This window comes from Coenobita brevimanus, chromosome 95 (genome assembly GCF_032717465.1).
Source record: "Coenobita brevimanus isolate Jiangsu-jjx chromosome 95, ASM3271746v2, whole genome shotgun sequence".
NCBI classification, from domain to species: domain Eukaryota; kingdom Metazoa; phylum Arthropoda; class Malacostraca; order Decapoda; family Coenobitidae; genus Coenobita; species Coenobita brevimanus.
Window position 1 is genome coordinate 7,375,368 of NC_137048.1, and position 26,745 is coordinate 7,402,112.

At 45.2% G+C, this 26,745-nt stretch overlaps 2 protein-coding genes across 2 annotated transcripts in view; both read right to left on the reverse strand.

Moving 5' to 3' along the window:
* The window catches only part of LOC145413189 (SWI/SNF-related matrix-associated actin-dependent regulator of chromatin subfamily A containing DEAD/H box 1 homolog), a 97,233-nt gene extending 74,574 nt beyond the window's left edge, over positions 1 to 22,659 (reverse strand). Inside the window, exon 1 of the mRNA XM_080282915.1 lies at positions 22,633 to 22,659. Within this exon, the coding sequence (XP_080139041.1) occupies positions 22,633 to 22,659 (27 nt within the window). The remainder of the gene's footprint in view (positions 1 to 22,632) is intronic.
* A 1,652-nt stretch (positions 22,660 to 24,311) lies between these two features.
* On the reverse strand, positions 24,312 to 25,781 carry LOC145413190 (uncharacterized). The gene has a single exon (XM_080282916.1). It carries the CDS (start codon positions 25,779 to 25,781, stop codon positions 24,312 to 24,314), a length of 1,470 nt encoding a protein of 489 aa, XP_080139042.1.
* Positions 25,782 to 26,745: the final 964 nt, after the last annotated feature.

Genomic DNA, 26,745 nt, shown 5'->3' on the forward strand with positions numbered 1-26,745 from the left:
GCATCCCTTACTACTTGGTTTTTCAGCTTCCATATTTTCCTCCTAGGTACATAAGTCCTCTTTTCATCACTCGTTCTTTAAGCACCATATCACATATCACATTTGTGCTGCTGCAAACACTCCTCACTTCCAATACTTTAACATCCGTCACTAACCTCCTATCAGCCCTCCTAACCAAAAAATAATCTATCGGACTGCTATTTCCCCCAGACTCATACGTAATTAACCTACTCTCTCTTTTCTTAAAATATCTGTTGCACACAATCATGTTCGTTTCCTCCCCAAACTCGAGTATCCTTTCCCCTTTAGCATGCCTTATATCATAAGCACATCCCCCATGTACTACTGACATAACCTTGTGCTGTTTCACCTACATGACCATTTAAGTCCCCTCCCAAAACCACTATCTCATCATCCCACATTCCACCTAATACATGTATTAAATCATCCCAAAATCTATCTTTCTCTGCTTCATCCAATCCTGCCTGTGGAGCATATGCCAATATAACTACAGCTATCTTTCTATCGAATAGAATTTTCACTACCAATATCCTATCGCTTACTCTTATAACATTCATAATGTTACGGCTATAATTATTACTCCTCCGCCTCATCCCTCGTGAACTCCCATCTTTTGACTGAAGTCAAGCACTCGTCCACCTCACGCTACCAGCGCTCCATCTGTTGACTGGATTTGATACTACTAGTTTCCCAACATGTCACCTGACTTTCCCTCCCTTTTTCTGTGTGAAGCGAGGTTGCCTGATTATCTGGTTTCCCGCGCAAGTTCAGTTCACACTCATCCTCTGCCCTGGGAATATCTTAGTGAACCACTCCTGACCTTTACCTGGAAGCCTGTGTTATAGGGAACCCATCTTCAACGCCTTCTTTTGCTGTAAACCATGAGTATCAGTTTTCTCCTTGCATTAGTTCATTAATCTTCTGATGGTGAATGGCTTTAGGTATTTATATTGTTTTTTCTTAGGTTTAGTTAGGTTTAGGGTTGTAATTATTGTATGTTTAGTTTGTTAAATTAAATGAATAATCAACCAAATCATTATCAATCTACTCCTGTAGTTTGTCTAGTTGCATAGTGTTCATGATCCTTCTCTTTTCTTATTGCTTTCCATGGGTCTTCATAGGGTAGATACAGTTAAATACTCCCCATGGATCGTAATAAATGGCGACCGTGACAGGACCTATTTCAGCTGGACAGACATTTACAGTAATGGTGTTTTGAGGGGTTGCTGTTGCTTGTTCCCATAGATTTTAAATTTTCCTTGATGTATTTAGCATTTTGGTATTAGTGTGAAACTTGTTTCCATTCGATTTAAAATCCTTGATGCAATAAACATTTTGGTATTTGTGTGAACTTGTCAGCACATAGGTTTATAGGTTCAGGAGTCTTCATAGAACTTATCTTTCATTTTTAACGAAATACAGGGTCGTTATAAGTTCTATCAAATGTGGGGAATATATCCGGATCGTTTATAATGCCGTATCCCACGCTCCAGTGAGGTCTACATCTGCTAGTTGCGATAGGGCAAGTGGCTAGTTTGATACACTCACTCTTCCAAGTCCCAGATTATTCAAGAATCAAAGTTGTTTTGTCTTATCCTATAATCAGGGGTAATCCGGATCATGCTAAAAGCCGTCATCCTCTGCTCTTAATCATAGACAACGACTTTCGTAAGTTAATATTTTGGTCAAGGCTCTGGAAGTTTCCAGGACTTCAAAGAGTTTTCTTCCTGTAATCTGTGTCTAAAATATAACTTACCATAATTTTCTCATACATTTTAATCATGTTTGACCTTCAAAAATTTGTTGAAAATCCTAGCCATGAGCAATTAAAAGACTTAAAGAAAGATGAGTGGAAAAGCATTGCTACCTACTTCCAAATAGAAATTGAATCTCGTATGACAAAAGAGGTCTTAAAAAACACAATTATAGAGTCTTTAGTTCAAAGGGAAGTCCTGGGGACAGAGGCTATTGATGTTTTGACTCCTATGAGTTATTCCTTTCCTACTAGGGTTGATAATCCTTATTCAACTCATACTAAACAAGGACACAGTGACCCAGTGGAGATGGAAAGATTAAGATTAGAATATCAGCTTAAGATAGAACAATTAGCTCAAGAAAAGATAATGAGAACAGAACAATTAGCTCAAGAAGAAAGAATGAGAACAGAACAATTAGCTCAAGAAGAGAGAATGAGAACAGAACAATTAGCTCAAGAAGAGAGAGTAAAAATGAAAGAATTACAAATAAGAGAGCTTGAAGCAAATGCAAATTCAAACCTTAGGGAAAAGGAAATTGAATTGAGAGAGAAATTAACTGCGTTTAAACCACACAAGGAAGCTGCTTTATTGCCTCAGTTTGATGAGAATGATGTGGATGGATTTTTAAACACATTTGAGCACATTGCCAAGAAAAATGAGTGGCCTGAACAACACTGGATATCAGTCTTGGTCCCAAAGCTGATCGGAAAAGCTCAGAGAGTTTATAATAGTTTTGATGATAAAAATGATTATAATGGTTTAAAGACTAGTATTCTTCGTGCATATTCAATTTCTCCTGATGGATATCGACAGAAGTTCAGAAAACATGTAAAATCAATTTCTCATACTTATGTGGAGTTTGCAAATGATAAATTAAGACAGTTTAAGAAATGGCTTGAAACAACTAACACCTCAACATTTTCAGACCTGGTTAATCTCATGGTTTTGGAAGAGTGGAAGAGTAAGTTGCCATTCACCATCCTGAAGCATGTGGAGGAGCAAGGACAGAAGGATCTCATGAAAGCAGCGGAGTTGGCTGACGCCTATGATTTATTGATGGGATCTCTAAATAACAGGAGTGGTTCCATCTCAGGTGTTAAGTACTCCTCTGGTGTAAGCTCCGGTATGGTGGGTGGTAAGCAGAGCTCTTCACACTTGATGCCTTGGACTCAAAATATCTCCAATATATCCTGTAGTTATTGCAAAAAGCCAGGTCATTCTATCCAGTCCTGCAAACACCCTAATTGTAAAACTTCAAAAAACATGTTTAACCCCAAAGAAAAATCTCCTCATGAAATTGAAAAGCCAGTAGTGACTTATGATTCAAATAAGCCTCATCAGAATTCCTTCCTTCCTTTTATGTTTCAGGGTACAGTCTCACTGAATAAAGATGATGAGTCATATCCCATTACTATCTTGAGAGATACTGGAGCATCTCAATCAATTTTGGTCAGAAATGCTATTCCTTGTGTATCTAGTGCCTTCACTGGGGAGAAGGTGATTTTGTCTGACCTTTCATCTAATCCCTCCTATCCCTTAGCTGAAGTTTATCTCCAGTGTGACCTTTTATCTGGAAATGTTAAAGTAGCTGTCAGAGAAGACCCTTTGCCAGTCAAGGGATCTCATCTGCTATTGGGAAATGATTTGGCAGGAGAACTCATTGTGCCTATGGTTTCAGTGGTTGAAAACCCTTTAACTGAGAGCCCAACTGAGATTCTAGATACTGTTGCTCCCCACTTATTTCCCTCCTGTGTTGTAACTAGGTCACAGAAGGCTAAAAAGAACAAAATCAATCCATTACCACCACCTGCTCCCAAGGAATATCTGCTGGATCAGACTATCTCAAAAGAAAACCTAATTAAAGCTCAGAAGGCTGATCCATCACTTGCTACCCTGAGACATGCTGCAGTCGAAGGTAAAGACCTAAATACATTGCCTTGTTTTTACTTCCATGATGGCGTTTTGATGAGAGCTTATAGACCACCAGAACTAAAACATCTTGATACCTGGTCAGAAATCCACCAAGTTGTGATTCCCAAATCTGTCAGACAATCCATCCTTAAACTGGCTCATGACGGGATAGCTGGTCACCTAGGGGTCTTAAAAACTTACAAAAAAATCCTACAACATTACTATTCGTCAGGTCTTAGAAAGGATGTTTCTACTTTTATAAAAACTTGTCATGTTTGTCAAGTGGCTGGTAAACCTAATGAACAGCTTAAGTCTGCTCCACTCCATGCAATTCCTGTAGTGACAGCACCTTTTGAAAAGGTAGTTATTGATTGTGTGGGACCTCTACCTAGGACAAAGAAAGGTAACCAGTACTTATTTACTATCATGGATACTGCAACAAGATACCCTGAAGTCTATCCCCTCAGAAATATCACCTCTAAAACTATAATGAAATCCCTGCTTCATTTGTTCACTGCATTTGGCATCCCTAAAGAAATCCAATCGGATCAAGGGACGAACTTTACCAGTAGGCTTTTCAAAAAAGTTATGGAGGAACTAGAGGTTAAACATGTCACTTCCTCGGCTTATCACCCACAATCCCAGGGCTGTTTAGAAAGGTTCCACCAGACCTTTAAATCAATGTTGAAAAAGTATTGCTTGGAAAACCACAAGGAATGGGATGAAGGCATAGACTTTCTTCTTTTTGCTATAAGGGAGTGTCCTCAGGAGTCTTTAGGATATTCTCCATTTGAGGTATTATATGGACGACAAATAAGGGGTCCCTTGAAGCTTCTGAAAGATCAGTGGTTTAACAGCACTACTCAAGAAAGTCCATCTGTATCTCACTATATTGATAATTTAAGATCTAGATTATCAGAAGTCAGAACGATTGCTAAAGATACCTTATTAAAGGCTCAGTGTAAAATGGAAAGACTTCAACATCCATCGTCTGTTGCACACAGTTACTCCCAGGAGACAAGGTCTTGCTCTTTCTTCCCATTCCAGGTAGTCCCCTCAGGAGTAAATTCACTGGCCCATATGTAGTTGCCAAAAAACTATCAAAGTTGAATTATGTAGTACACACCCCAGATAGACGTAAAGACTCTCAACTTGTTCATGTGAATTTAATGAAACCTTATTTTACTAGATGCCCAGAGGAGCACTATGCAGAGAGAAATGAGATGAACCCTGTACTGTTTGTGGGAACGGAGCCAGAGCCAGAGCCAGAGACTTCAGACTTGACAAACCCAGAATTGGACCTACCCCAACCGTCCGGTAACCTACCTAACAGCATGATCATGGAATCTCTATGTGATTACCTATCAAGTTTGACCAACATACAAAAGGATGACCTAGAATTGTTATTGACGACTAATAATGAAGTTACTGCTGATTTACCAGGGTTTTGTGGTCTCTTAAAACATGACATACGGTTGGTTAGCGATGCTACTAGTCCAATTAAACAGCCAGCATATCGTCTTAATCCTTTAAAAATGAAAGTAATGAAAAAGGAAGTTGAATTCTTAACTGCTAATCACCTTGCAGAACCAAGTTTTTCTCCTTGGGCTTCCCCATGCCTTTTAGTTCCAAAACCCGATGGAAGCCACAGGTTCTGTACAGACTATCGTAAAGTCAATAAGGTCACTGTCTCTGACTCTTATCCCCTACCACTCATAGAGGACTTAATAGATTGCATAGGAAACTCCGAATTTATTAGCACAATAGATCTCCAAAAAGGCTATTACCAGATAGGTATGACAGACAGAGCTAAACTAATATCTGCTTTCATAACCCCATTTGGGTTATATCAGTACACTGTAATGCCATTTGGGTTATCTAATGCTCCGGCCACATTCCAGAGGATCATCAACTTCATCACACAGGATTTGGTTGGGACTTCAGCTTATCTGGATGACCTTGTGGTGATGGCTGACCAGTGGGACGAACACCTGACACGTCTCCATGCCCTCTTCAACAAACTAAAAGAAGTAGGATTTACCATCAACTTAGCTAAATCTACTTTTGGAGACTCTACAGTAACATATCTTGGACATGTTGTGGGACAGGGGCAAGTTCTACCGAAGGAGGCCAATGTGGAAGCAGTTCTAGCGTTCCCAACTCCAACCACCAGAAAGGAAGTCATGAGGTTTTTGGGGATGGCCGGTTTCTATCGTCGTTTTTGTAAGAACTTCTCCAGTGTTGCAGCTCCACTGACTGATCTCACCGCACTTCGAACCCCCTTCAAGTGGACCTCTGCCTGCGAGACTGCCTTTCAACGTCTGAAAACTTTTCTTGCCAGCAGACCTGTCCTCAGAACTCCTGACCACTCGCAACCTTTCCATCTTCATATCGATGCTAGTGGAGTTGGGGTTGGTGCTGTTTTGCTGCAAACCAACCCAGTGAGTGGTGTTCTCCATCCTATTGCCTACTATTCGTCGAAGCTGAAAGGACATCAACGGGGCTACTCCACAATTGAGAAAGAGGCTCTAGCTCTCGTGCTAGCAATCAAGAAGTTCGAGTGCTATCTTCGCCACCATCCTCATTCTACTACTGTCTTTACGGACCACAATCCTCTTGTATTTCTCCAGACTATGAAGAATTCCAATCAACGGATTCTACGATGGGCCCTGCTTGTTCAGCCATTTAATCTTCAAGTTCAGCATATAAGGGGTGTTGACAACATTCTCGCGGATACCCTGTCGAGACATCCCATCGAGGCTACAGAGTAATCTACCTCCTTCGTGCTTCCACTGCGTAGGTCTTTGTGGGGGAGGTGTTACGGCTATAATTATTACTCCTCCGCCTCATCCCTCGTGAACTCCCATCTTTTGACTGAAGTCAAGCACTCGTCCACCTCACGCTACCAGCGCTCCATCTGTTGACTGGATTTGATACTACTAGTTTCCCAACATGTCACCTGACTTTCCCTCCCTTTTTCTGTGTGAAGCGAGGTTGCCTGATTATCTGGTTTCCCGCGCAAGTTCAGTTCACACTCATCCTCTGCCCTGGGAATATCTTAGTGAACCACTCCTGACCTTTACCTGGAAGCCTGTGTTATAGGGAACCCATCTTCAACGCCTTCTTTTGCTGTAAACCATGAGTATCAGTTTTCTCCTTGCATTAGTTCATTAATCTTCTGATGGTGAATGGCTTTAGGTATTTATATTGTTTTTTTCTTAGGTTTAGTTAGGTTTAGGGTTGTAATTATTGTATGTTTAGTTTGTTAAATTAAATGAATAATCAACCAAATCATTATCAATCTACCCTGTAGTTTGTCTAGTTGCATAGTGTTCATGATCCTTCTCTTTTCTTATTGCTTTCCATGGGTCTTCATAGGGTAGATACAGTTAAATACTCCCCATGGATCGTAATAATAACATATTCCACCCATTTCTCTGCAACCATCACACCAACACCCCCATATCTGTCTGTCCCCCCCCTGCCAAAACAACTTATAGTAATAGTCCTTCCCAACAATCTTTATGGCACATCCAACCCTGTACTGGACTTTCTGCAAACATGCCACATCCACCCACCTGCTACTGAATGCTTGAATGACTTCCCCGAATCTTCACCTCAAACTTCCCACATTCCATGAACCCACCCTCATCCCCATGGGTGATTTACTGTCCTCAGGCTTGCTTTGAAACTTATTCTTGTGTTTTGTCATAGTTAGGATTAATAAAGGGGGATAGACATTCCACAGGCCCCACTCACTGCACAGTCCCAGGTCCAGGCAATGGATCAGGGATCCCTAGCCCACCAGCTTACCAGTGGTTGTGGTAGTGGCCTTGGGGCACCATCCCACGACAGCTGCAGGGACACCCTCCAAGCACGCCTTGGCACTTCAACTATCCCGCCATTATACACCCACTGATAGGGCAGCCTCCTGGGGCACTACTCCCCGGTTCGGGCCCCTCTCTATTGGGCGGAAGCGACAGCCTGGGAACCGCAATGCCCTGTACCCTCTAGCACAGGCCCAAGCCCCATCTTGCCCTGGACCCATGATCTATGCCGGCAGAACCCCTGTCACGCCTCCCCCCAAAAGTCTGCCACTAGGTGGCGGGGGCAAAGTATTCTGGCCGCATGCCCTTGCTGACGCCAACCCCAGTAACGTACTGGGATACGTTGTGTGATATATATATATATATATATATATATATATATATATATATATATATATATATATATACACACAGTATATATATATATATTTATATATGTACATACATATATATATATATATATATATATATATATATATATATATATATATATATATATTTGTGGTAGGAGGTGGCGACCATCATCCACTCACTTGATGTAGTGCTGCCTACTTCTTCCTTAGCCTTTAACATTCTTTTTGTGTGCCTGCCCTTCTGTCTTCCTATTTCTCCCAGCTTTCATGTCACTTCTTATTGCTTTTCTTTCCCTTACAGGTGGCTTTACATCGAGTGACAAGCCAAATGGTTTCCTGTAAGCCAAAAATCATTTACAACGCTGGGTGGTAACCATATAACCAAACCATACGTGCTCCCTACATGTCAACAAGTGGGTTGATGGAGGGTTAGTGCCCCTCCCCGTAAAACAAATAACTCAAAGTCAAATGACCACCCCTTACGGGATTATGGCATCGGGCAAAAGATAGATTGGACTGATAGATAGATAGATATAGATATACATATAAAGCCCGACACCCTAATCCCGCAAAAGGGTGGCCACAGAAAAAACGCCTCCAAGTCGCTCTGTCACCCACCATTTGACTACCCTCCCCCCAACTCACACACACCCTCCCTCATATACCTCTGTAACTCCATCCCTCCACCTCATCCTTGGTCTTCTCCTCCCTCTCCCTCCCTCCACCTCACCTACATACACCCTTTTAGTCAGTCTTTCATTCTCCATTCTTTCAACATGTCCAAACCACCTCAGTGCATTTCTCCTAATCTTCTCAACCACATCCACCCCACAACGTTCTTTCACTTCTTCATTCGTCAACCTGTCCCTCCATGTCACTCCACATGCTCAAGTATATCTATATATATACATATAATGGAGTGAGAGAGCGAATGACAGGTTTTGGTATGAGCTGGGTGAAGTAGTGGAAGAAATGCCCAGGAGCTATAAAGTGACTGTGATGGGGGATATGAACGGAGGAGTAGGCACTGGTCCTGAGGATGACATAATGGGTTGTTATGGAGTACCAGGAGAAAATGATAATGAGAATCGACTAAAGAATATGTGTCACGAGAGAAGGTTGTGCATTTGTAATTCGAATTTCAAACACAAAGATGCACATAAATATACATGGTATAGAGGAAACGGGGATCGTGCTGAAAGAAGCCTGATTGATTATGTGATCGTAGAGAGGTCGATGATGGGAATGGTTCCTGATACGAGGGCTGTGAGAGGACGATGTGAAGGTCTGTCAGATCATATGATTGTGGTTAGCAAGATCAAGCTGAGAGGAGTCAGGTGGATCAAGGAAGAGAAGAGCAGTCAGGGTTAAAGACTGAAAGTTGAGAAGCTGAGGATCAAAGAAGTGACATATGATTACAGGACCAGAGTAGAGGAAGAGTTAGAATCAGTGAAATGGAATGAAATGGAACTGGACAGCCTGTCGAATGCATATCGAGACTGCTCAGTTAGGAATGCTAAAGAGGTGTGTGGTGTGGCAAGAGTATCAACAAAAAAGAAGGGTATGGCATGATGGGATGAGGAGGTTAAGACAGCAGTGAAGGAAAAGAGGAAGAAGTGGCTAAAGTGGTTAAAGGATAGGGGTTCAGTTGAAATAAGAACTGAGTATATCGAGAGCAAGAAGCATGTAAAGAGACTAGTGAAGAGAAAAAAGAAGGAGGTGAATGATGATCTGGGAAGAAAAATGAATGTGAACAACTCTGAAAATAGGAAGTTATACTGGAAAGAGGTGCGGAAATGTAGAAGTCAAAGCGGAAAGAAATGTGGTAATGAGAAGGATGCAGGTGGTAGGTTACTAACCCATGGAGATGAAGTAAGGACCAGATGGAGAGAATATTTTGAAAGCCTGATGAACGGACATAGTGAGCGCTGAGCAGCTGCAAACATGACTGGTTTTGGGGGTGTGCAGAGAAGGAAAGCGGTGCCAGGAGACGTGACACTCGCACAGGTGAAGAATGCTGTGAAACGGCTGAAAAACGGGAAAGCAGCTAGGGTTGATGAGGTGTATGCAGAGATGCTTACGTGTGGTGGAGAGAGTGAAATGAAGTGCCTGTTGGAGATAAGTAAGAAGGCATGGATGAGTGAAACTGTGCCTGCAGCGTGGAAAAAGGCTGTGATTGTATCCCTTTACAAAAATAAAGGTGAGCGAAGTGACTGCAAGAATTATCATGGCATAAGTTTACTGAGCGTGGTAGGGAAGGTATATGGAAGAATTATTATAGAGAAAGTAAGAGAGATATCACAAGTACTAGTGAGTGATGAACAAGGTGGCTTTGGGAGTGGCAGAGGATGTATGGATCAAGTATTTGCAGTGAGACAGATAGCAAAGAAGGCTTCTGAAAAGGACCATAAGGTGTTTATGGCATTCATGGATCTGGAAAAAACATACAACAAAGTAGACAGAGAGGGATTGTGGAAAGTTTTGTGCAAGTATGGTGTAGATGGTAAATTGCTAGGTACTGTCAAGAGTTTTTATGATGGTAGTGAAGAATGCGTAAGGGTTAATGGGCTTCTAAATGCATGGTTCACGATCGGTGTGGGCATGCGACAAGGCTGTGTGATGTCCCCATGGTTGTTCAATATATATATGGATGGGGTGATGAGAGAAGTAAAAACATGCGTAATGGAGAGACGGATGGCGTTGGTCATGAATGGTGATAGATGGAATGTCTCAAATTTGTTGTATGCTGATGATGCAGTACTGCTTGCAAGTACCAGACAAGAACTTGGTAAGGTAGTGCAGAGTTTTGCTGATGTCTGTGAGCGTCGTGCCTTGACAATAAATGTAGAGAAGAGTAAAGTAATGGTTACTGAGAGAGAAGGCGACTCCCAGTATGATGTCACAGTGAATGGAGACAGACTGGAATTGGTGAGAGTTCAAATACCTAGGTACAGTGATAGAAAAAGAGAGGAAAATGTGCAAAAGAAGTGGAAAGTAGAGTGACACAAGGAAGAAAAGTAGCTGGTGCAATGTAGGTCTTGATAAGAAAAAGAGGCTTGAGTGTTGAAGCGGCATGAGGCTTACATGAGGGAGTGTTAGTGCCAACTCTAACATATGGGTGTTAGACTATGGTGTGGCATCAAAATGAAAAGTCAAGAGTAAGAGCAGTGGAGATGGGACTGCTGAGGAATGTATGTATGTAGAGTACAGAGGGTGGATAGGATACGAAATAATGTGATCCGTGAAAGGTGTGGAGTGAGGAAGTCGGTGGACACCAGAATCAAACAGAGTGTCCCAAGATGGTATGGTCATGTGGAAAGAATGGATAACAACAGAGTGGTGAAAAAGGTATACCTGAGTGAATTTGAGGGAGGGAGGAGGCAAGGTAGGCCAAGGAAAAGATGGGGAGATATGGTAGATGAGTGTTTGTGGAAGAGAGGTTTAAAGTCAGTGAGGTTAGGGAACTGACAAGAGATTGAGCTGGCTGGATGAATGTTGTGAGAAGTGCATAATCAGGGATTCTGGCACCCCTTGTGATCATGGCAGTGTCTGGATTGACTCAATCGGATAGGTTTGTGTGACGCTGCAGAATGTGGTGAGTGTTTTGGCGTATCCGGTAGAGCCAGGATTCCGGGGGCTTGAATGATGAGTGAATGGAAGTGTGGCCTATTTGGACTGGGCAAGTTTGTGCTGTGTGGACTTTGCTACTCCTCACCCTGCCCTGGGGTGGGAAGGGAGGTCCGGATGATGATGATGACGATGAACAACAGAGGGGTGAAAAAGGTATACCTGAGAGAATCTGAAGGAGGGAGGAGGCGAGGCAGGCCAAGGAGAATGTGGAGAGATATGGTGGATGAGTGTTTGAAAAAGAGACGGTTGGAAGTCGATGAGGCTAGGGAACTGGCAAGAGATCGAGCTGGCTGGATGAATATTGTGAGGAGAAGTGCATGATCAGAGATTTTGGCACCCTTTGTGAGCATGGCAGCATCCAGACTGACTTAATCGGATACTTTTGTGTGAAGCTGCAGAATGAGGTGAATGTTTTTGGTGTATCCAGTAGAGCCAGGATTCCGGGGGCTTGAATGATGAGTGAATGGAAGTGTGGTCTATTTGGATTGGGCAAGTTTGTGCTGTCTGGACATTGCTACTTCTCACCCTGCCCTTGGGTTGGAAAGGAGGTCCGGATGATGATGATGATGATGATGATATACATATATATATATATATATATATATATATATATATATATATATATATTTTTCATTCATTCATTGCCAGACGCCATGTATCCCAAACGGGGTGGCCAAGGGCTTAGAGTTAATTGTTTTACAGGGAGGGTATATATATATATATATATAATATATATATATATATATATATATATATACAGTATATGTTTTCATTTCTGAAGGCTCCATCATGCTTGCATGCGTCAGACTTGGTTGCCTAATGACGGCCCTCCATGCTGTACGTTCTACTGCAGCCTCCCTGTTCAGCCCCTTAACTCTGAGGTCAAACTTAACCTGTCACGTCCTGAGCTATTTCGCACCTCCGACACCCCCCAATCCCAAGCTATTTTGGAAAATTTTTTTTTTTTGGCTAAAACTTCCGCTTTTGTTGAGAAACAAAGGAAAATCATCAAGAAAGAGCTTACCGTGGTCCATAAGTGGTCGGAACAGGTGAGGTCCCCAGCGCCAGGTATCGTATTCTGTCACTGACGTGTGAGGCGCTCATGTTTTCTATGGTAGGTAATTTTGGGAGAAACCACAAAGAACACCTCTATATTTATTGAATTTGAACTAACAAACAATAACAATAACAATAACAATATAATGGTTTTCAATGACATATATATGAAAAATAAGCATTGTACCTTCATGCGAGCATAGCGAGTTTGGTCAAAGTGGTAACACGCTATGTGCTAAGTTTCTTGTTTCAGTCAACATATCATTTTTTCTACTTGTATAATACTGTTTCAATGCCATTTTACCGTTTTGTGCTGTATGTAAATGTTTTCAGCTGTTCTCATTCATTACGATGACATGTAGCATAACTACAGCGCACATCTGCTTACTCAGCGCACTCGCTATGACTCGTATCTCAACATACCATATTGTTTTATCACTTTCATAGTATTGTTTTCTTTACATTGAACCATTCCTCCACCACTGTAAATGTTTTCAATTATTTACATTCACTACGAGGGCATTTAGCGAAATGCTAGCACATATTCACGTAGCAAGCACACTCTCTACCACTCATGTTTCAACTTCTACTTTATTTCTTCACTCCCAATATACTTCCCCACTTACATTACACCCGTTTCCACCCTATACTGCACTATACATATTTATGGGCCTTATTTATTCAACTGAGCGTCAGAATATCACACCAAAATACCCTCGCAATGAATGTTTCAACTAAGATAATATTCATACACTTACATACTAATTTTCCACTTATATTACACCCGTTTCCACTTGTATACTCCTATTTACATATTTACGGGCCTTATTTATTCCACTGAGCGTCGGGAAATCGCATCCATATACACTTGCTAGGAATATTTTGACTCAGAATAAATTTCAGCACTTATAAAACTTTCAACTTATATAACACCCGTTTGCATTTTTCATACTAATATTTACGGGCCTTATTTTTTCCACTGAGCGTCAGAAAAGCGCATCTACATAAACTTGCTGGGAAGGTTTCCACTTAGAAAATATTTATGCCCTTACAGATTTTTCCACTTATAATACACCCGTTTCCACTTCCATACTACTATTTACAGATCTACGGGCCTTATAATTACACTGAGCGTCTGTTTGTCGCATTTCTTTCTGAGTATCAGCATCATATCACATTCACACCATATCAGAAGATCATCAAGGTGTGATACTCACTGAAACAAGGGTGAATGCACAGACCCACGTCACACTCAACGCATTGGTAGCGGGTGTCTTTTCTCTGAGTGGTGGGTCTCACCCGGGAATTGCTACTCACCATGACACCTGCGTTGGGGCCTAGGTCTATTTGGCTGGGGAGGTACAGGAGTGGGGAAATGGCAGGCGGATATTCTCAGTGGAGTTTGGGCGGTAAGGGCAGTGCATGCGCGGTGTTGGGGCCTTTCAACCGCATACCGGGCAAAAATCTCACATGTAAGCTTCCTCACAAACCCTTCAAAGGTTTCCTGAACTCCTGCTGTCATGGCATGCAGGTGGTGGCAATTCAGGGCAGTTATATCTAGAACGTTAAAGAAGAGCTTCTTGTACCACTTCATCGTGGTCCTGGCACACCTGACAGTGAACATCATTGAGTCTGACTGGTCCACCAGGCGCATGTTGATGTAATCGAGGACACACTCAGGTTTCCATATGTGGCGCCTGTTCTCGCTCCGGTAATCCACGGACTCTGTATGGTGCATCAAGGGGCGGTGAACCGTGGACAAGAGGCTGACTTCTCTATTGTGGTTCCACACTGTTGCTAGTATACTGTTTGCCAGGAAGAAGACAAACTCATTTCTGTCAAGTTTCCGCCCCACCTTGACCATGTGACGCCGGTTCACCTTGACAGTACCACAGAATCCCGTGTCATGCCTGTGTAGATAACAAGCGAGAAGAGGGCTAGTGTACCAGTTGTCCAGGTAAAGGACGTGACCACGATGAAGGTAGACTTCTATCATTGTCTTTACCACTGCTCTAGATGGTCCAATACTCCGATCTTCTATTATGTCTGTCTGTGCACCGGTGTACAAGACTATGTCTTGCACATATCCAGTCCTACAGTCACACGTAACAAAGATCTTGAACCCAAAACGATGCCTTTTGCTGGGTATGTACTGCCGAAATGAAATATTGCCTCTCCACAACACGAGACTCTCGTCTATGACGAGGTCTCTAATAGGGATAAAATGAGGAACGGAATGTTTGCCTCAGGTGATCAAAAACCAACCTAATTCGCCTCATCTTATCTGCGTCATTTGCATTTGCAGGATCATCAGCATCGTAAAAGTGGAGGCAACTTAGAATTTGCTGAATTTGCTCATGATTTGGCCAAATATTGGTGTCAGCATAATAGGGTCCCTTGTCCAGTATGCTGGAATTCTGTTCTTTCAAACAATACCCATAAAAAATACCAGGGCAAAAAATAAAAACATTTCTGCAAGGGAGACTGGGTAATCATATTTGATAAAATGCCTGCTCCTTGTGCCCAGTCTTTCATTCTCACGGCGCTGGCTGCTTGCAAAACGGTTTGTTTGGTCCACTATTTCCTCCACAAAACCCTCACTGAAAAAAAGGTGGAAAGAATCCAGCCTGGTGGAATTAGGGTGAATTCCTGAAGCAGTACAGCCAGCGTGCCCCTGCTCAGTGAAGGGGTGAATGATGGGAGAAAAATCACTCCCATCCTCCCAATTCCATGACACAAATCCCTCGTCCCCATCGTCGCCTTCGTCTGGGTGGGGAGGAGATGCTGGTGGAGGAGGTTGGGGAGGAGGAGTGCGGAGGGCTTCCCCACTCGCACTCCTCTTCCCTCGGCCTTTACTCTTTCCCTTTCCCTTACCCTTACCCTTACGGCCTTGTGGAACATCAGGGGGCTGTGGGGATGAAGTCTGGGAATATTGAGGAGCATAAGACGTGCTGGGGAGTGGTTCATCCCCACCTTCCCCCTCCATCACAACACCACGTGATTCATCATGCACCCTCACTCGCCCAAGTGTCTGGGAATACTGGGGAGCATAAGACGTGCTGGGGAGTGGTTCCTCCCCACCTTCCCCCTCCATCACAACCCCATGTGATTCATCACGCACCCTCACTGCCCCACATGATACGCCCCGCCGCCTCACACTACCACGGGAGAGACTCCCGCCACTCTCACTTTCTATACTCGCCCCTGCACTTTCCCTTTCACTCCCCACTCCCTCCATGCCACTTACGCCCTCCCCAAACAAAAGACAAGGCCCATACCTGCTTGTACGACGTGGTGTGCGCTCGGGGCCACGATGGGTGATAATCTCTCAGCCGTACCACATGGCAGCATGTTCCACGGCTCCGTCCTTGTCCTCCTCCTCGAAATCGGGCTCCACATCACATAGGGGCTGCCGAGAGGATATTGCACGTTGTTTTTGTGCAGGCTGGCCCTCTCTAGCAGCACGATAAGTCATGTAGCGCCACGTCCTGGAGGACGGGACCTCCTCATCACTGATGCTGGTTTCCACCTCCTCTGGTTGGACATAATCTTTGTCCACAACCTCGTCGTTCAGTGGAGAATCACTGTTGCCTGTGAAGGCATCCAGGGTGGCTTGGATTTTCTCCAAAGAGAGACCTCTATGCGCCATGTCTGACCAGGGCCACTGCAAACAGGTGAGTGACCGAGCCGAGGGTGAGCGCAGGTCACGCGGGGTCGCCGAGTGTCCCCGCCTGGTGGCAGGTAGGGGAAGGTCGAGCGACCCTACATACCAAAAATCAAGCGCGAATTTTGAAAATTGTGCAAATTATGCACCTTGCAATTGTGCGACGTACCAGTACATCGACGGGACTGGTAATTACATAATGTTGCAACACAGTCATACGTTGACGGGACGCCTCGGGTTAATGACCTCGTCCTATGTCTTTCTCAGTATACCCCTCACAGTCCCACCCCCAATATTAACACTTCTCACCTTCTGCACCCAATTATCATCTCCCATCCTCACCACATGCCCAAACCATCTCAATCTACCTCTCCTCATCACAACACCAATACACTCCAGTCCCATCCTACCCCTCAACTCATCCATTGTAAACCCAGCGCCCCCAGGCCTTGCACGCAGGGACGCACTGCATATCCACCTAATCACTGTCATTTCTGTACGTCTGAGCAGGCGAATATCCTCCTCCTTTACTGCCCAGGTTTCACTACCATACAGCATTACACTCCTAACACATGCTGCATACAAAGACCCCTTAGCATGTAGGGAGAGTCCTCTCAACGTCAGGAGAGGCAAGAGCTCCCTGAACTTCTTCCAACTACTTCTGACCGTAGCCACAGAGCTAGCTCCACCCCCACCTCCAGCACACAACATATTACCGTTTCGTTTAGTTTTTAAAGGCTCCAACATACTGGCATGCGTCGGCCTTGGTCACCTAATGGCAGCTCTCCATGCTGCACAATCCATTGCAGCCTCCCTGTTCAGTCCCTTACCCCTGAGGTCACACTTAATGACCCCGTCCCATGTCTTTCTCGGTCTACCCCTCGTAACCCCACCCCCAATATTAACACTTCTCACCTTCCTCACCCAGTTATCATCCCCCATCCTCTCCACATGCCCAAACCACCTCACTCTACCTCTCCTCATCACAACACCAATACACTCCAGTCCCATCCTGCCTCTCAACTCTTCCATCGTGAACCCAGCCCCCCCAGACCTTTGATGCAGGGACGCATTACACATCCACCTAATCATGTCATTTCTGTACGTCTGAGCAGGCGAATATCCTCCTCCTTCACTGCCCAGGTCTCACTACCATACAGCATTACACTCCTAACACATGCTGCATACAAAGACTCCTTAGCACGTAGGGAGAGTCCTCTCAATGTCAGGAGAGGCAAGAGCTCCCTGAACTTCTTCCAACCACTTCTCACCCTAGCCACAGGGCTAGCTCCAGCCCCGCCTCCAGCACACAACATGTCTCCCAAATAACAAAACTCTTCCAAGCACTCAAATAACAATAATCTGTCATACACTCTCATCTTAAATCACTCTCATCTAAAATTCACTTTCATCTTAAATGTCGGGACCAACTGCCTAGCCCAGGGCTCCTACGCTCCTCATGGGGTAATGTAGGATTGGATGATGGATGGATGGATGGATTTCACACACTCAAGAGACACCAGCAAATTCAATGTGTACGGGCATATTTATTATATATGTATATATATATATCTATATATATATATATATATATATATATATATATATATATATATATACAGTAATCCCTCCACTTTCCGATGTGACAGAGCCAAAAGCATGTCCGGAAAGTGGTTCCGTCTGGAAAGTGGGCCCCAGCCTCCTGGACTTATACTTATGGACCCTAACCTACCCTGACTCTGAAAAACACCTATCCAACTCCCTCTGGACATGCATAACACCTATTTAAGACCCAAATCACACCAATAAAGGACATAAAATACTGAAATAAATGCAAAAGAACCAGAGAATGAGGTTTTAGAGGTGAGTTTATACAATATTAAACATTCTGGGTACTTACAACAAGTCCCTGGCTCCTGGAATGGTACTTATGGACCCTAACTTAGCCTAACTCAGAAAAACACCTCCCTACTGCACATGCATAGCACTTAGGAACCTATTCACACCAATAAGGAACATTAAAGAGTGAAATGAGGTTTTAGAGGTCTATCTATCTATCTATATATCTAGGCTGCTTCCCCCAAGGAAAGCGAGGTACAATATGAAACATTCTGGGTACTTACAACAAGTCCCTGGCCATCTCGATGAATAACCCGCCTCCTCTCAGACTCTGACAGTAAAAAGGAGTACCTGAAGCACCTGCAGTACACTGTACATGAAGTCTTGCACTGAACTTAGTCATTTGCACTTAGAATTCCATTCTCTTAACACTGCGCACTCTAGTCTTACTTGCGCTCCATTGTACCTTAATGAAATAAGTGTTGCACTCTGCACTTAAGTCTTTGCACTCAGAAATCCATTTTCTTAACATTACACACTCTAATTTAACCTGCACACTGAACGTCAATAAAATCAGTGTTGCACTCTGCACTTTAGTCTTTGCACTCACAATTCTAATTTCTTAACAATATGCACTGTTTTCTTCACTGTACAACACTGTAAATTCCCGTGTGGTCTAATGGAGAGTTCTTCTCGTTTAATCACTGTCAGAGTCTGAAAGTAGCTGAAGGAGGTGGCCTAGGGGTGCGTCGCTGGGTCGTGGTGATGGACTACCCACTGCAGACAACTCTGAAGACAGGCGCAAACTCACGTCCAGTGGTGACTCCACCGTGCCTGACGTGCTGGGCTGTGGCTCGGAGGATGAGGGCCTGTCTTGGGGAGGCAATGGTGTGGAGCCAGGACTGGGCACAGCAGGGGTCACGGGTCTGAAAAAGCTGTCAATGGTTGACTGACGCAAGGAACGACGATTTTGGCGATAAATGATGCGCTGCCTGAAAGCGCGCACTTCCTCCACAAGTCGCAAGGGGCCCCATCTCCCTGTCGCAGTCCAGGTGTTCCAGGTAGTCGAGAACAAACTCTACGTGTTCCCGGAGTGCATTCAGCTTGGGGATGGCTGGAGTAGTGTCATGCTGAGAGGAGTCTGCATCATCGTCGCTGTCCTCGTCGGAATCTTCAAGCTGGGTACTGACACCTGCAACTGAAGATTCGATTTCGATATCAGACATGGTCTGATACCCAGGATCGCCCTCATCGTCATCCAACCACTCACGCACTTCGTCCACATCAACATCGTTGCCATGCATACGTAGACGTACATGGAAGTCATCCATGTCAAAACCTAGGAAATCGTGCTCCACATCCATTCTGAGAAGCAGACAAGACCAACCATTTTCTAGAGTCTTGACAGGGACTTACTTCCATGCACTGGCCCAGTTGTAGATTGCAGACTTGATGTTGTAGCAGCGAAGGTTTTCGAAAGTCCACTGTCCCGTCCCTCCCTGCGCTCATCCTCGTCCTCAAGAACAACCATCACCTCGTCCAGGAACTTCCGTCGGTACAGCCTCTTTGTTGCCACAATCACTCCTTGGTCCATTGGTTGGATGAGAGCAGTCGTATTAGGTGGCAGAAACATGCACCTAATGCGTCCAATCTCAGCCACCAAGTCCTTGTCGCATGGGTGAGCAGGTGCATTGTCAAGGAGGAGGAGGACCTTTACCTGGTCGCACGGGATTCCCAGTGTCTTTGTCTGGTAATGGATGACCTCCTTGACAAAGTGGCGGTGGAACCAGTCTTTGAAGATATGGGCAGTGAACCACACCTTCAAAAAATGGTACCAAACAACAGGATGGACATCCATCACCCCACGAAGACACCGAGGCTGCTTTGCACGGCCAACAATAACGGGCTTAAGCTGGTGCATGCCGTTAGCATTGGCACAACACAAAACAAATATCCGTTGCTTGGAGAGCTTGCGGCCAGGTATACGCTTCTCCGTCTCCTCGGCTAGAGTGTTCGTCGGCAAAGAGCGATAGAATAAACCAGTATCGTCAGCGTTGTAGACCTGACCGAGAGTGAGGCCCTCCCTGTCAATCAAGCGCTTCACCTTGTGCTGAAACTCCTCTACTCTATCCTCATTGGCATCCAAAGCTTCGCCATGAGCCTTACGGATCCTAAGGCCATGTCGTACCTTTAATGTGAAGAGCCAACCCTTGGATGCCCTGAAGTCTGGGGCGTTGTGAAGCCTTGCAAACTTCTCAGCAGCAACCTTCAGCTCCGTGCCACACACCAGCAGATCAGCAACACGTTGCTGTCGATACTGAATCAACATGCAGCAGTCGACTTCAGCATACTGGGGAGTAAACATCCTCTTCCTCTCCACGTTGCGATGGTTCTTCAACGAGAAGTCAGCCGTGTACTGCATGAGTTTGTCGCGGGATCTCCTGATATCAAACAAAGTAGATCGGGCCAGGTTAAAATCACAGAGGATGTGTGAGGTTGACCATCCCGCGTCTACCTTGTCCAATATCTCCCTCTTCTTCTCCAGAGTCAAAACCACTCTCTTCCTCTTCTCAGCCGACGGGGCCATCATCACACACACTAAAAAGAGGCAGGAGAGCAGCAGCAGAGCCTGCAACAGGTAAGGCACCATCCACAAAAGCGAGCACGTGGGCAGCCATGATGACGAGCATGCACTCACAACAAGAGAAGGAAGGTAAGTGGGGAGGATGCAGGGGCGCTCAAGTGGACGACGGCGGAACTATGTACCAAAACACAGCTGGTCCACGCCGCGCACGCTGAGTCCAAATTACAGGGAGAAAAAAGTCGGACTTTTTTTTACTTTTTTGCAATGTTTGGTTCATTTTGGGAATATTGGATCCCGGGACCAAAATATCCAGTAAGTGGGGATGTCCGGAAAGTGGGCGTCCGGATAGTATGGGGATTACTGTACAGTATATATATATATATATATATATATATATTTTTTCATTTTCGTTTTTGTTTCAAAAGGCTCCAACATGCTTGCATGCGTCGGCCTTGGTCACCTAAGGGCAGCTCTTTATGCTGAACGATTTATTGCAGCCTCCCTGTTCGGTCCCTTTACCCTGATGTCACACTTAATGACGTAATCCCATGTCTTTTTCGGTCTACCACTCACAACCCCATCCCCAATATTAACATGTCTCACCTTCCTCACCCAATTATCATCCCCCATCCTCTCCACTTGTCCAAACCAACTCAATCTATATCACCTAATCACAACACCAATACACTCCAGTCCCATCCTGCCTCTCAACTCTTCCATCATAAATCCAGCTCCTACAGACCTTGTACGCAGGGAAGCACTACACATCCACCTAATCACTGTCATTTCTGTACATCTGAGCATGCAAATATCCTCCGTATTTACTGCCCAGGTCTCACCACCATACAGCATTACACTCCTAACACATGCTGCATAAATAGACCCCTTAGCATGTAGGGAGAGTCCTCTCAAAGTCAGGAGAGGTAAGAGCTCCCTGAACTTCTTCCAACCACTTCTCACCCTAGCCACAGAGCTAGCTCCAGCCCCACCTCCAGCACACAACATGTCTCCTAAATAACAAAACTCTTCCACATACTCAAGAGATTCACCAGCAAGTTCAATTCTTTCACGCCTGACAATCTCCACCTACTCTCCCTGACACGCCGTGCACATAAAATCAGCATTATCTCGCAGTCTACCTCTGATACCACTACATCTCATGTGCACCCATTTATCACAAACACCGCACAAGATGGAATTACTTCCCACGCCCTTGTGGCAAACTGCACATGGCCACTCTCCCTCGTCTCTGACAGTACCGCCACCAACCCTAGATATCATCATTTTTGTTTTATCTGCATATACCCTTAAGCCCTTGTGCCCCATACCATCTCTCCCCTTCCTAAACCTTTCCTCCGCCTCCCTTTCGTTCTCAGCAATCAACACCAAATCACCAGCATACAACAACTCCCACGGGAGTCCGTTTCTGAAGTCACACGAGAGGGCTTCAGGTACTATGATAAACCACATGGGACTCAAAACTGACCCGTGATGCACACCAACGTTCACAGAAAACTCATCACTCAAATCTCCATTCACTCTTCCCTGGGTGCGAGCACCCATATACATAGCCATAACTACCCTAACCAGCCACTCCCCCAAACCAAGTTTTCTCATTGCCCACTTCACCACCTCTCTAGGGACTCTGTCAAAGGCCTTTTCCAAATCAACAAAAACAAAATATAGATCCCTTTTCTTCCCATTATACTTTTCCTGAAGCTGTTGAAAAAAGAATATGGCATCAATGGTCCCTCTACCTTGCATAAACCCAAACTGCATCTCATTAATATTCACTTTCTCTAATCAAGCATTTTAAAACTCACTCCATTACCTTCATTATCTGATCTAGAAGATTTATACCTCTATAATTTCCTCTTTCCAGGGCATCATCCTTCCCTCTATACACATTTACAATTACACTCTTCAGCCAATCATCTGGGACAACACACTCATAAATAATCATATTTATCAGGTCAGTGACTAACCTCACCCCAATATCTCCTAAGGCCTTCAACATTTCGGCAGTCAACCCAGACACACCAGCTGCCTTCCCCACCTCCATCCTTCCTATTGCCTCATTCACAGTTGCCGCATCCATCAAAGTCCAAGGGCCAAACACTGGATCTGCTGGCTCCAAACCTTCCCTGTCCCAGTCAAACTCCTCATTCAACAACTGGCTATAATGCTCTCTCCATGCATCTTTAATAACCTCACTGTTCACCACTACCCCTCCTTCATCATTCTTCACACACTGCTCACCTATAATATCCCGATTATCCCTCTTCATCTGATTTGCCACCTTAAATATCATATTTTTCCTTTCCCCATGATTTAGGTTATCAAGTAAAAGTCTCTGAGACTCAGACTTCACCCTGCATAACTCTCTTCTAGCCCTACGCTTGGCAGTCAAGTATTCCACCTTGCTACCACCCTTCTTCCATGCCCGGAAAAGCCTTCTTTTCTCCTTAACTGCAGCTTCTACTCCCTAATTCCACCACCAGGTTACTTTATGTCTTGGTTTTCCTCTTGTCCAACCGCATATTACATCAGTAACTCTCAAGAGATTGTTCTTGAGGGCTCTGTACTGTTTATTAACGCTTCTGTCTACGGCTCCCTGTTCAGCCACCATTCTCCTCATCTCTCTGCAGAAGGCATCCCTTACTACTTGGTTTTCCAGCTTCCATATTTTCCTCTTTTTCATAATTTGTTCTTTAAGCACCATATCACAAATCAACAGTTTGTGATGCTGCACACACTCCTCACTTCCTATAACTTTAACATCCCTCACTAACGTCCTATCAGTCCTCCTAACCAGAAAATAATCTATCTGACTGCTATTTCCCCCAGACTCATACGTAATTAACCTAGTCTCTCTTTCCTAAAATATGTGTTACACACAATCATGTCCGTTGCCTCCCCTTCTGCATTCCTTATACCATACACACATCTCCCATGTACTCCTGACATAACCTTGTGCTGCTTCACCTACATAACCATTTAAGTCCCCTCCCAAAACCACTATCTCATCATCCTGCATACCACCTACTACACGTATCAAATCATCCCAAAATCTACCTTTCTCTATTTCATCCAATCCTGCCTGTGGCGCATAAGCTGATATAATTGCAGTTATCTTTCTACAGAACAGAATTTTCACTACCAATATCCTATCGCTTACTCTGATAACATTCATAACATATTCCACCCATTTCTCTGCAACCATCACACCAACACCCCCATATCTGTCTGTTCCCCCCTGCCAAAACAACTTATAGTAACAGTCCTTCCCAACAATCTTTCTGGCTGATCCACCCCTGTACCAGACTTCCTGCAAACATGCCACATCCACCCACCTCCTACTGAATGCCTGAACGACTTCCCCCGCTCTTCACCTCAAACTTCCCACATTCCATGAACTCACCCTCATCCCCCTGGGTGATTTACTGTCCTCAGGCTTGCTTTGAAACTTATTCTTGCATTGTGTCATAGTCAGTATTAATAAAGGGGGACAGATATACCACAGGCCCCACTGTATACGTATATACATATATATCTATATGTATATATATACCTGTATATAGGTTCTTGGTTCTTGGTGTTGAGTTAGGGCTTTCATTTCCGAGGGGGTCGGAGGAGCCCTTCCGGTGGCTTATGGAGCAGATGTCTTGCCTAGATGCGATGCAGTTGCCTGGACTTCCTTAAGAAGACGCACACCAAACGAATGACAGGATACCTTAGGGGACTGTTCAGACCCACACCTCCAAGGAGTACTGGCAGAGTGAAGTCTCGTACACCTAAGACAGACAGACGATTCCTCAATTCTGTGCGCATGGAGTGAAATCTTGGACAGTGCAAAAGAAAGTGGGCAATTGTTTCCTCTTGATCTCTGCACCACTGGCAGTAAGGGTCCGGCACCAGGCGTAAGCGGTGGAGATGGGACGCCAGACCAACGTGTCCAATGCGCAGTCTGGTGAGTGCCACGTCCAAGGCACGAGCAGTGGAACGGGCCCAAGGGTGACAAGAGGAGTCTGTGCGGTAAGCCCCTAAGGTGGAGGAGGGGAGCTCTGCTGCCAATTCTGAGTCCCAGGCCTTTCCACTAGCAACCGTCAGAAGCCTGCTACAAGTTGCCTCTTGAAGTGGTAGAGTCTCCACTGCTGCTGAGGTCAAAGCCAGCCTTGCAGCCCTGTCAACTATCTCGTTGCCCCTGATGCCCACATGAGATGGTATCCACTGTAGGCGAAGTACCCTATTCTCCTGGAGAAGTTGACTCAGCAGGGTCTGGATCTCATAGAGGAGATGTCTCGCTGACTGTGCCTTGGGGGACACAATAAGGTGCAATGCTGCCAGACAGTCTGTATAAATGACCACCTTCTGGGGTTGGAGATGTGCCTTGATGAAGGCCAAGGCCTTGAAGAGGGCAAAAAGTTCCGACGTGACACTATCATGAAGTGCAGCCAAGCGCCATGTTTGGCAGAGAGAAAGGTCCACTAAGTATATTGCAGCAGCAGATGCTGCGGGTGTTGTTGTGTGTGAACCGTCAGTAAATACTTCAAAGTATCCCGCATACACCGTGTCCGACAGCTCTCTGTACAATGCTGGTGCTAGATGTCCATCCTGAGATTTGTCAAAAGACTCTGACAGGCAGAATGATACTAGAGATGAGAGGTCCCTCCAAGGCGGTGTTGGGGGCACTGAGGGGAGGGGCTGACGGAGTGGTGGTGGCAGCGAAAGGGACCTGTACGCCCAGAGAGCCCTGATCAAGAGTGGCTGGCGGGACCTCACAGGCCAAGCAGGATGTGACAAAATGACACCCGCCTCCTCGAAGAGCACTGGTAGAGGGTGGTGGCGGGAGGAGTGTTGTATGGCCTGGTAGCGGCGGCAAACGAGCTTCGACCTGGTGACATGTAGAGGAGGGACACCACTCTCCGCCTGCAAGGACAGCACGGGGGAAGAACAAAATGCGCCCAGGGCAATGCGTAGGGCGGCGTTTTGTATCGGGTCAAGTTTTCGCAACTGAGTGGAGGATGCTGAACCATAAACTGAGCACCCGTAGTTGATCTTTCCCAAGAGGGCAGCAAGGTAGCAGCCTAAAAGCAGGTCACGGTTGGCACCCCATTTAGACCCTGCTACACTCTTCATGACGTCTAGCCTCTTGGCGCAGGATGTTCGGAGGTATTCTATGTGGTGAAGCTACATAAGGACTGGCCCATCCAGACGAAGTCCCAAGAAGGTGTGAGTACGGACTACAGGAGGAGATTCAGTGCCTATCCTGACCACCGGCTGAGATGGCATGCGACGCAAGGTGAAGGCCATCACGGCACACTTTGACACCTCGATCTCCAGATCCCATTGGTGAACCCAGTCCTCCAGAGTTGAGACAGCCGCCTGAAGTCTCCTCTGTGCACCTTCCATGGTGGTGTCCCTGCTAATGATAGTCACGTCATCTGCATAAACCAATGTGGAGATGTCCGGATGGTTGGGCAGGTATGACATCAAAACATTGAAAAGCAAGGGGCTGAGAACTGAGCCTTGGGGCACCCCTCTACGGATGGGACGAGGAGAGGAAATGGCCCCACCAACAGATACGACATAACTCCTGCCATCAAGATAGTTGACAAACCACGCCAACACTGAACCAGAAACCCCGAGGCGAGAGAGCTTATACAGGATGCCAGTATGTGGCGATGAGTCAAAGGCCCCCTTGATGTCCACGAAAAGGGCCAGCATATATAGCCCCTTTCGGTACGTGTCGTGGATCAGATATTCCAGCTGGCAGAGTATGTCCAAGGTGCCCCGGCATGGGCGAAAACCACATTGTTCCTCTTTAAGAAGGGATCTAGATTCTAGCCACCATGACAGGCGACGAGCCACAATCCTCTCCAGCAGTTTCCCTCCACACGAGAGAAAGGCGATGGGCCTGTACGAAGATGGCTTGATCGGGTCCTTGCCTGGCTTGAGGAAAGGCAGCAGCATTGAGGTCTTCCATTCCACCGGGAATATCCCCTGGCTCCAGCTGCGATTATAAATGTGAAGGAGGCAATCCTGCAGGTTGGGTGTCAGTCGCTGGAGGAATTCATTGGTCACCGACTCTGGGCCCGCCGCC

Excerpts from the sequence above, each read along its gene's own strand:
- LOC145413190 (XM_080282916.1), bottom strand. The coding sequence starts at position 25,781 with ATGAAGAGTGTAGCAGGGTCTAAATGGGGTGCCAACCGTGACCTGCTT.